Source organism: Ixodes scapularis, unplaced genomic scaffold (assembly GCF_016920785.2).
Source record: "Ixodes scapularis isolate PalLabHiFi unplaced genomic scaffold, ASM1692078v2 PGA_scaffold2__306_contigs__length_199485367, whole genome shotgun sequence".
In the NCBI taxonomy this organism is placed as follows: Eukaryota; Metazoa; Arthropoda; class Arachnida; order Ixodida; family Ixodidae; genus Ixodes; species Ixodes scapularis.
In genome coordinates this window covers 165,754,059-165,764,287 of record NW_024609857.1, presented here as the reverse complement: position 1 = coordinate 165,764,287, position 10,229 = coordinate 165,754,059, and the positions used below count along the sequence as shown (strand labels likewise).

The following is a 10,229-nucleotide window of genomic DNA, read 5'->3' as shown; positions in this document are numbered from 1 at the left end:
TAAGTTAGTGTACTTTTAATGAGCTCTCTGTTGCGTGTGCGCTTTGTGTGATCGATACCTACTTCACTTTGCCCCTGTTCTTTGGCGCTTCTATCCAGTCATGAACCAATTAGACCAACTGAACTTTTTGTTAGATCACTTCATTATGTTACATGTCTTGTCAGACCTCCTCCCCCTTCACCAGATGGACCCATAAATCTGTCCCTGCTCGAGACTCTCCACGCAGTTGGTTTTAAGCGACGTGCCAGTAGAACTATCGGACTTTTGTCAATAATGAATCAGATTAACTATACTTTCACTCCCAAGTAAATTTCTTCTCACCCAGCAGTCACAGTACGTCCTCTCAAAGCCTTGGCAGATAAGTGCCTATATTTCCTTCAGAAACCATTCCCCCAGCCTCCTGTTCTTCAGAAAAGTAATTCCTCCAGTTTCCAAGGACCTTGCGTTTTGGAGACAAAAGGTTTCTTGCGAGCTGTACTTCCCAATTGTTTTCTGAAAGCTTAACAATGCATGGCTTGCCCTATTATCTTCATATCATTTGAAGCGTTCTTCGGCTTTCGTATTGGTGCGACCTAATTGGCAGAGAAGCGACAATAATATAACCAAAATTCACTACGCCAAGCGTTTTCTTTTGTTTATAGCGACGTAGTCAAAGCTCACGACACAATTTTTGCCGCGTGAATAGTGCATACTAACCACACGACAAAATGTTTTTTCTCGATGATCGGCGGAGCAGAGTCATTATTGTTCATGCTCTAGCTAATTAGTCAAACATTAGCATCTAGGCGGCCTCTTTACGATCCAGAAGCCAGTCCAAGTCATCCCAAAGACTTAGCACAGAAGTACCTTTCATTTCCTTGAACAACTTTTTCTTCAGTCGCTCGGACTGTTCTTTCGAAAAGTAATTCCTCCAGTCTCCAACGACGCCTTTCCTCACGAACTGTACTCCCCAATCCTTCACCATCTCTGTCATACTCGTACTGTCAATTATATCCGTCATTTTTGCTTCGTCTTCCGCAAGCTCCTTAGCGAGTTCTCCATCAATGAAACCAGCCATTTTCAGCACAGATCCCTTCATATCAGCATGAATCGACTCGTACGTGAGAAACAGCACGTTATGCTCGTCATTCTTGGCGTACCATGATAGAAGGTTCTCAAAGTAGCTGCCGAAGTCCGTGAGGCCCTCGATGAAAAGTTCGAAATACTCGTCGTCAAAAGTTCCATCTTGGAAACAGTAATCCGTATATGTTTTTGTGTGATGGTAAAAAGACACACAGCAGTCTTTAGGGTTCCTGGCCACGTATATATACTTGGTGGATGGCGAGAAAGGCGCCAAGTGAAAGGGCAGGTGAGTGAAAATGATTCGCGGTCTGTCGGCCCTTAGGGTGCCGTCCAGACCGTGCACCTCGAGAAAGCTCCATCCCGGTGTGACACCCCTGGAGACTCGGAAGCATGCTCTGACGATTTCTAATATCCAGTGAGTGCCGGCTTTGGGGACGGTGACCAATACGATGTCGGTCTCCTCCGGTTGGTAGCGTAGACCACTCCGATAGACCTCTTCGGAGAAATATCCAGGCAAGCGAAAGCCATCAATGATCTGGGAGGTGGGTCGGTCTCTCTCTTTCATTCTCTGGAAACGAAAGCAGTAGGCGTTAAACTGTCAGTCATAGACTCGTCTTGGAAGAGCACATTAAAGGCCTTCATTAAAGGCCTTCAGGCCCCCTCTAAAAGATTGGCGAATGAGCTCGCGATCTCGGGCCCATCGGTCTGCACTGATTCGTCTAACCTTAAAAGGAGTTCGTTTTGAAGGTCGTCAAAGGAACCATAAAATTACGTTTTTTTTACCTTTGCCAGACGTCGTTTATATTACACCTTCGATGTTCACTGAACGCCAATCAGGCATCCGTTTTGATCTGGATGATCAAAACGGATGATCTGGATGGCGGGTCGGTCTCTCTCCATCATTCTCTGGGACACAAAGCGCCCGCCGTTGATCTGTCAGTCTGAGACTCCTCTCAGTAGAGCACGTTAGAGGCCTTCAAAAGGAACTCCTTTAAAAGATTGGCAAATCACCTTCCGATTTCGGCCCATCGGCCTGCGTTGGCTCCTGAATCCTTTAAAGAAATTCGTTCTGACGTCTTTAAAGTGCCCCATTTACAGGGTTGTGAACCACACTCTAGATTCTTTGTCACTCGAATAGAAATGGGAAGAGGGTGAACATACAACCATGTCATGTCGAACGTTGAAGCTGCATTTGTGGCCTATCAGTGAACAACCTTTTAATCAGATAATGGTCAGAGCTGAGTTTTGTGGGGAGTGCTAGTTTTAGGCCATCAATCTGTTAAGGATGCATGCGAAAAAACCCAGAATATCTCACGGATCTCAAAAATATCGGGGAAATAAGGTTCTACAGCTAGCACTTAATTTTTAGCACACAAAAAAACATGGATATTTAAGGCAACGAAATTACATGCATTTTTTAAAGAAAACAATTCGTGTGTGGGTATGTTCCTACAGCCTGAACTTAGTCTGCCTGCAGATCGGGCGACTTGTCTCTCGGCTGTAGACGAGCAATTTAGCCAGTGCGGTACAACCGCTAGACTGGGGTCTTTAACGTGTACCACGCAGTAGTGATGAACAACAGCATGCCGGTACGATGCTCGTCCACATCGAAACGGGCAGGGATGTGGATTGAATCCAGAATTCCTAGGGTCTGCAGCGCGAGCTTTGGCTCCACGTGCTCGAAGTTGGTGTGCCCTAGCCCATGGCATGCATACTTTTAAGGGAACCATGCGCGCAATTCGTAAGCAGTAAACCCGCTCGTTTTTATTTTAATTGTCTGGAAGCATTTTGGCGCGTTCCGAATTTAGAGTTCTTTTCGCCCGATTTTAGGCAGTGTCATACACGAGCAGATAGAAAGAAGAAAATTCTCCCTTAATTTTTCGTTCAGTTTGAGAAAAAAAAAAGGAGACTTTCTCCTCTCTGTGGGGAGTAGTTCAGAGACGCGCTCCTGTGGGGACAGGAGGAGAGAAGAGGGCCAGAGGGAACATGGGGATGGACACGTGAACAACTTCTTTTCCCGGCAGAGTATGATTTTGTAGGTATGGTTTGAACTGCACGCTTTACACCAAAAATGTTTTATTGGGTTAATTTGGACTAGTGCACCTTTGCGCTTTGACTTTGTCTAACAAAATGCCGTAGCATGCAAAATTGATAGTCCAAGATTGTTTTTATGTGGAGTGCGATTCGTCGGCCACTCACTCTCTGTGTAAACAGCTGCACGGGCCTGCAACGAAAAGTCAAGTCTGTGCTATGCTACATTTGTACCGAATTCAGTCACCCAGCGGGAACAGAGATAGATCCGTGTGTCAAAGGAGCCGTTCAAGAAAGCTATGCAATAACGACGGCACTACCTTGAAAGCCGACGATATCAGGAGATGGGACTCATTTTAGCTACTCTGTAAACAACTTCGTCATCGCGGCATTCATTGTCACGTAGGTTTGATGTTCTTACGTGAGTTTTATTTTCTTGTTTGTCCATCCGGCTCGGACACTCGCAGTCTTCAGAATAAAATTTATATATAAAAACTTAAATAAATAAATATTTAATTAATTAACAACTTTCAGGCCGCTGTCACACTGCTCATACATCCTACAATGGAAATTGCGGTCCCTGCAGACATGACAGAAGAAGTAACGTCGGACACTCATCAAGAACACTCGAAGACTGCTTCGCTTCATACATATTGATGTGTCGAACATGACTGCAGGCAGTACTTGTATGGTCAATGTAACAGGGTCATCCTACGACAAAGAGACACGCCTCAAACAGTGTTTACACGCTGTTTTTTAAGTTTTTTTATATATTTTAGCAGTGTGAGCATCGCTTTACGCCAGCCCAAATGTACAAAAAGAGAGCGTTCAATGAGCAACTCGATTCGAGCCCGTCTACTCACCCAAGTGCGTGGGGAACTCCTTCAAAGCGGTCTGCAAGCTCCACCTGCGAGCGAGAGAGTCACGACTAATTGCTACATCTAACGACTACACACCCGACGAGTGTGGTTAAACAGTTTGACAGGAAGTCGGACCTGCGTCAACCGTGCCAGCTGCCAGACAACACGACCCAGTTTCGGTATGTGCGGGCTTAGTCGAAACACAAAGTGAGCACCGTGTTTTGAGCAGCGCTGGGTGTTTGTTTATGAGGTTCTCTAAACCCCCTCGTACGTACTATGCCCAATGGTCACGTACATAGTTTGGGTCAGGTGATGTCACAGTGTCACAACACGGTGTCCCACGACGTCGCGTCACGTGACACAGAGTAGAGTGACGTCATAGCTTCGTCACATTGTGGTTTTTAGTCTCACGCCATGGTGTCACGTCACGTTCATTGCGTCATATTGCATCAAGTCGTCAGATGGTTAGTGCGACGTGGCGACGTTATGCTGATGAAGTGACGTGGTCACATCTTGCTGATCACAACATGCGTCCATCGTGAGCTAAATTTGGCGGACAATACCTTGCCCGTCAAATTTAGCATTTCTACAATGCATTCCGTAACTCTAAAATTAGCGGGACCTAATTCGCGCTATTTTATCGGTGTCTGACGGTTTTTTAGACGATTCTCGTGATGCCTTGTCACGCTATGCAGGCACGGTGGAAATTGCCCTATGGACATTGACCGCTTAAACACGAAACCGTGCTCACTGTGGCAGGTGCTGCTATTCATTCAGAAAGCAGCTGGCGCGAGACAGCGTGCTGCGCGAGGCAGGGCCGGGCGGGAGGGATGGAGCTGGTCTGGCCTAAAGTCACTTGATCCTGGGAAAGTAGCGCCATTGCCTTCCCTACCTGCTAGCCGGACACAAACGGATACTAACATACAGACGACCCAAACCTCGCAAGGCGATTGGCTAACCGGCCTACGTTGCCATGGAAATCGCCATCTTGGTCCATGTAAATCTTCGAAGCTTCCAGGGGTCGTTCTAAACCAGTCGCGCCAAGATCACCGTGGAGCATCATCGTACTGGAAGCGTTCCTCTTCAATATAAGACTCTTTGGCACTTCGTATGCGATCAACTTATTAATCAGGCCCATCTCCACGGATCTCTTACAATTATATTGTTCTTCTTGCGCATTTCAAGACAGTAAACTTCTTTTTCAGTGCCTCCAAGCACCGACACAGCATCTGGTGGTGGTACGAACGTGTACGCCTGTTTCGCCGGTGTGTGGTTAGCAAAATCTCGGTATACAAAAAGACGACTCAATAAAGCTACCCGTCACCAGCGAATCTAGATAGGCTCACCAAGAACGAAGGGGTCAAGGAGAAATTGTTCATTTCATGGACCAAGATGGCGACCACACGCGGAGCTTGGCGTTACTTTCCCAGGATCCAGTGACTTTAGTCTGGCCCATAGAAATGCCTGGAACGGCCGACCAGCGAGGTTCCGACCAGGACCGGCGGGAGCGGCGAGCCCTGGTCATACCGGCCTAGGCCATGACAATCCCGGAGTTGTTCCGCAGCGAGTCTCGGGCAATATAGCCCGGAAGAGGTAGCCTACGCAGCGCTAGCGCGAGAAGGACGATCCACGTGTCTGAGTACGGACTCTGATTGCGCGATCTGAATGGAGGGCGACAAGCATGATTGGCGGGCCCGGACTGCCGGATCTCGAGGAGGGGCAACCGGGAAGCACGTTAAGCCCATTCGCTGAATTCTCGTACTGTCATGTCACTCAATGGGAGAGGAGCGAAGCACAACAATAGTGCGGCGATTATTGTAGAGCGCTCCCACATAAAAACGGCGCGCAACGTGGGGCCCGGTCAGAATGCCTCTGCTGCTGGTCGTACGCAGTGAGTCCCAGGGATTCACTGAGCGAGTTCTTCACTAACGCTAACGATGCCCGTCGAGATAAAGTCTGTTTTAGTTTTGGACACTTGTCTCACGGCAGAGCTCATCAGGTGTTTCCTTGAGTCGAGTAGCGAAAAAACTCGAAGGACGAGGCTGCGGATGCGCTCTATTCAATAACCCAGAATTCCAGTAGGAAGGAGGTGATGCAACCAGGAGTGTCGCGAAGTGTGAGTAAGATGAAAGAACGTCGTCTTCGGAGGCGGAGGAGAGGCACGGCATGCTCGCTGGAAAGCTGAATAACGGCTGGAAGGAAATGAAACAGCCAGTACTCGCTGCAGATTTAGGACGTTGCTCGAGGGGAACAAAGATCGTTGCTTGGGGTGAAGTGGTGAGCAAAAAAGACCATGTTGAGGCCCCGAGAGCAGATGGGTTTTTGTCTGCGGGTGTCGGAAAAATTGCCGGAATAGCAGTTAGCCGTTGACACCGGGAACGCTACCAGGCAAGCTAATGAGCACTACGAGTCACGTCTGCTGGTCCAAGACGGCTTGTTGTTCCGTATCATCCCAATGAATGACAAAGGGCAAGGGGACGACTCTCGCTTCAGAGGGGTGGTTCCAAAAAAGCTACGAAGGTGACGTATCGGATACTTTTTTGACTTCATTCTGGCTGGTTGTGGCAGTCGCAGTAAGACATTTTATAAGTTATGTCACATCAAGACCTCGCAGGGAATGAGGCGAAAGGCATTCTGGTGGGCTTGTAGCTCTAAAGCTTGCCTTGAGGCGCAAACAGTTCCAGCAGGCTATCTCTCTGAGCGGCCGACCCCTCCGAGGCAAAATGAGTCCCTAGAGGCCGTATCCGCGTGGACGGGACGGGACGATGACGCTTACATCGAGTCGCACAAGGTATACGCAGCCGTTACGGAAAGGGGTATGGTATTTCCCATCCCGCCACTGGCATTGGATTCCTTTGCTTCCGCAATAGTTTGACTGGGTTTACGCCATATTCACCCAGTCCTGAGAAAAACTCGTCCTCTGAGCAGCGCAGCTACTGGTTTTTCCGCATCGCTTGCTCCAAGGTGAGAGGGACCCTAGAAGGTAAAGACGCGAGCGTCATGTCAGACTTCTAGGCTTACTCGGCGGGATACAAACGAGGTGTCTGGCTGAGTTCACATCGCTAATGGCAAGGAATTCTACCGTCACTCTGCGAAGATGACTAACATGATCTTGCCGTAAAACACAAGAAATCCCTTGTTTGTGGCGACCCAGAAGCGAGCTCCAGAATGAGGAATCTCCGAGTTAGCCGCACGGTACACACCTTCGTCGGCACGTATTTTCGCAGCATCATCTACTGCAAAAATGCTTGCCGACGAATTCGCTGACGCTCACAGGCCGACGTTACATGGCCGCTGCCACAATCTGCATCCGGGTGTTTCTTCATTGTGTATTGTTTTATTACTTAGTTTTTCGCAGTATGACTTCCTAGAAAAGAAATCCCATACGCGGACACCCAGAAAGTCCACCGGAATCATACACGGGCCCATTCGTTTCCCCAAGTGCTCAGGGTGATTGACACTGGTTCGGCCTGGCAGACCACTAGTGTAGCCATCCATGGAGACGACGGCACCGGTGGTGACCAGCTGGCGGAACGCCGAAAATCCGAAGTTCCTTGGTGGGCTCCGCGATCCCGACGGACGCGGCCAGTTTTATTTACGCTCGAGGCGACATCAACGAGGAAAGGGGCAGGTTCGTCCGCGTCGGTGAGACCAGCTTAGAACAGGCTCTCTGCTGCATCTTGGTGAACTGCACAGCGAACGACGGACAAGGGGCTGTCGACATTGTCTTCCGCGGCTTTACTGAAAAACACCCGGTGAAACCTGTAAAAAAAGACCTACACCATAGGTCCCGCGATCAACTACGCCGCTTTCGGACGCTACAACATGGCCACTCCGGCAACACCAATAGAAGCCGCTTCTTCCAACACGTCAGACGTCCCCGAGCGCAACGTTCACGTTTGGTCACGTTACACCGGCTGGCGTGGAAGAACTCCTCTTAGCGGCCCATGAGATCCCGAGTACCGGAAGCCCTTCGAAGTCCGGGCCTTGATGGGGGGAGATTGTGGTAGATGAGGTTGGAAGACGACGGGGCCGAGGAGGCACGAGCTCACGTGGGAAAGACCGTGGTGCGCGAGGCTAGGTTGGGCATAACCGATGGAGCCGGTTTGGCTCATCGCGATCCGGAGCCGTCCACCAGCGAGGTTTGCTGCCGGACCGACTGAACGACGAGCCCTGGCCATACCGGCCTAGGGCCTGACAATCCCGGATTGGCAGGTATCGTCACCCTGGATTGATGAAAAGTTCCACCAGGCGTCGATGCCCTAACTTGTGGCCGTGAGTACTAGGTATGATACGCAGTATACCACTCATGTACTAGCTGATTGTGTGTCTCGTTTCTCTTCTTAATCGAATGCTTTTCCACAACAAGCATCACGAAGGATTTTTGCTATCACCTGGGGGGATTGGTAGCCGAGAGGGCCAGCGCACACCAGCTCTGAGCACGTGGAGCGAAAGCTCGCGCTGCAGAAAATAGGGATTCTGGGTTCATTCCTGCCACTCCTCCCCCCCCCCCCCCCCCTCCCTTTCCGTTTCAATCCTGATGACCATCATACTGGCGTGCATCACTACTGCATGGAGCCCGTTAAAGATTCCCGGCTATGAGTCGTGCTACACTGGCTAAATTGCTCATCTACAGTGGGTAACAAGGTCGCCGCGTTTTGGCAGACTAAACTCCGGTTGTATAAACGACTAACGACCCATTTGTTTTTTGCTATCACCTGCTTGTCAAATGCGTGAAATTTCATCGTCCAAAGACATATGATGACAACATTTTCTGCGCACACGTACCAAAGAACGTTAGAAGCTGGATTGCTTCATACATAGCTTCCAATACGCTCCGTGCGGGAACTATTGGGTGCGCTTTGAAATACGCGCACACCGCCGCTGTTGGAGGAGCTGGCGTTCGACAGTGAGGGCGCGTTCAGCAGCCTGCGGCGCCTTTCCGCATGCGAAGCTGTGGCGGCCGAAGTGCGCACGTACGGAACGTTTGCTTTTTGAGCCGATACGTTGTGTGTGACATTGCATGAGTGCTGGGGCAGACCTAAAAAGGCCATCTAGCTGTTCTCCGCTTCATATATTGAGTTCAAGTCTTTAATAGGGGCCATTTCTTTAGTTGCGGTCGAAAAAAGGGGTTGGAGCAATTTTCCGAAAAGGGAAGATGGCCGCACCGTAACTGCTCTCAGTGGAAAATTTGGCTCGTCACTGTAAACGTAGGACTACAGGGACGATGAAATTTGGAGGCGAGAGAGATGTTCACTAAGCTTGAGCACAAACTGTGCTAAGTTTCATTAAGACTGCAGGTGTGAAAGTTATGTTTCGAAGGAATAAAGGAATAAAGCTGTACGGGATATCCAACATTGGACCCAAAATGTTGTGTTATAACCGCGCCCTGCGAAGTGAATATTTGGGCGCACAGGTGCTTGCAACATGACAGTGACTTGACACACAACACGTATTGTACCAAAAAGAGGTGGTGTGGCATAGCGACACCAGGTGGAAATTTCGTTCGGGTGGCGAACCTGAAATGGAACCGCTTTTGACCGCCAAGGGCTGTCAAGAGAATACCGCTGGTTTGGGAGGTTTACGTTTTACAAGTAGGAAGGGGACCAGTGAACGGTACTTTCAATTAAAAAAAAACTTTACAATACGTGGCTCCAAAGCCGAGAAAAAAAAATCTTGTCTACAGGGCTCGGGGTGTCGGCGTTTACACATCCAAAAGGACGCTGATCAAAGAGAAAGCACACCACATAAACGTATTACTCAAACGTTGGTTGTCCAGTGATTCCGAGTTTCATTGTAATTTTCCTTAGATTCATATTTTAAAGCTTTGGTACCGTCCGAATCTCTCTTTATGAAGTACAGACTGCATGCCATATTGGTCCGGAAATATCATTGACACGTACGATGGGGACGAAACTTCTTTGGGGGGCATTTCTCCAACGAAATTGGCACTGCATACCAGCGAGTGTGGGATGGCATTCCAGTTTGTCATATCGGCTCTAACATAGGTAGGAGTTACTGGTACGAAACAAACGCAGAGCGCAACACGGCAGTGTAGAATATGTCAGCCGTGCCGACACAGTGGAAGGCATGATCGGGAGACCAAATTTCTCGCGTCGTACGATACGGGTCCATCGTTGTCGCTGTACCACAAAACATCGGCGAGTTGAAAAACTATGAAACTTTATCCCCACAAGATAGAACTCATAACTATTGAAGCACTTAACGACGCAGCAGTTCATGCTGTCAACCCAGAGCAACCGCACCGCTAGGACT

The 10,229-nt window shown here is 49.1% G+C and overlaps 1 protein-coding gene across 1 annotated transcript; it reads right to left on the bottom strand.

Moving 5' to 3' along the window:
* Nucleotides 1-681: 681 nt before the first annotated feature.
* LOC115332184 (sulfotransferase ssu-1-like) lies at nucleotides 682-1,627 on the bottom strand. Its single transcript, XM_029994537.4, has one exon. The coding sequence runs from the start codon at nucleotides 1,625-1,627 to the stop codon at nucleotides 782-784; it is 846 nt and encodes a 281-aa protein (XP_029850397.2). The 3' UTR covers nucleotides 682-781.
* Between the last annotated feature and the right edge of the window lie 8,602 nt (nucleotides 1,628-10,229).

What these genes read in the sequence shown, in the direction of transcription:
- LOC115332184 (XM_029994537.4), bottom strand. Translation starts at nt 1,627, where the DNA reads ATGAAAGAGAGAGACCGACCCACCTCCCAGATCATTGATGGCTTTCGC.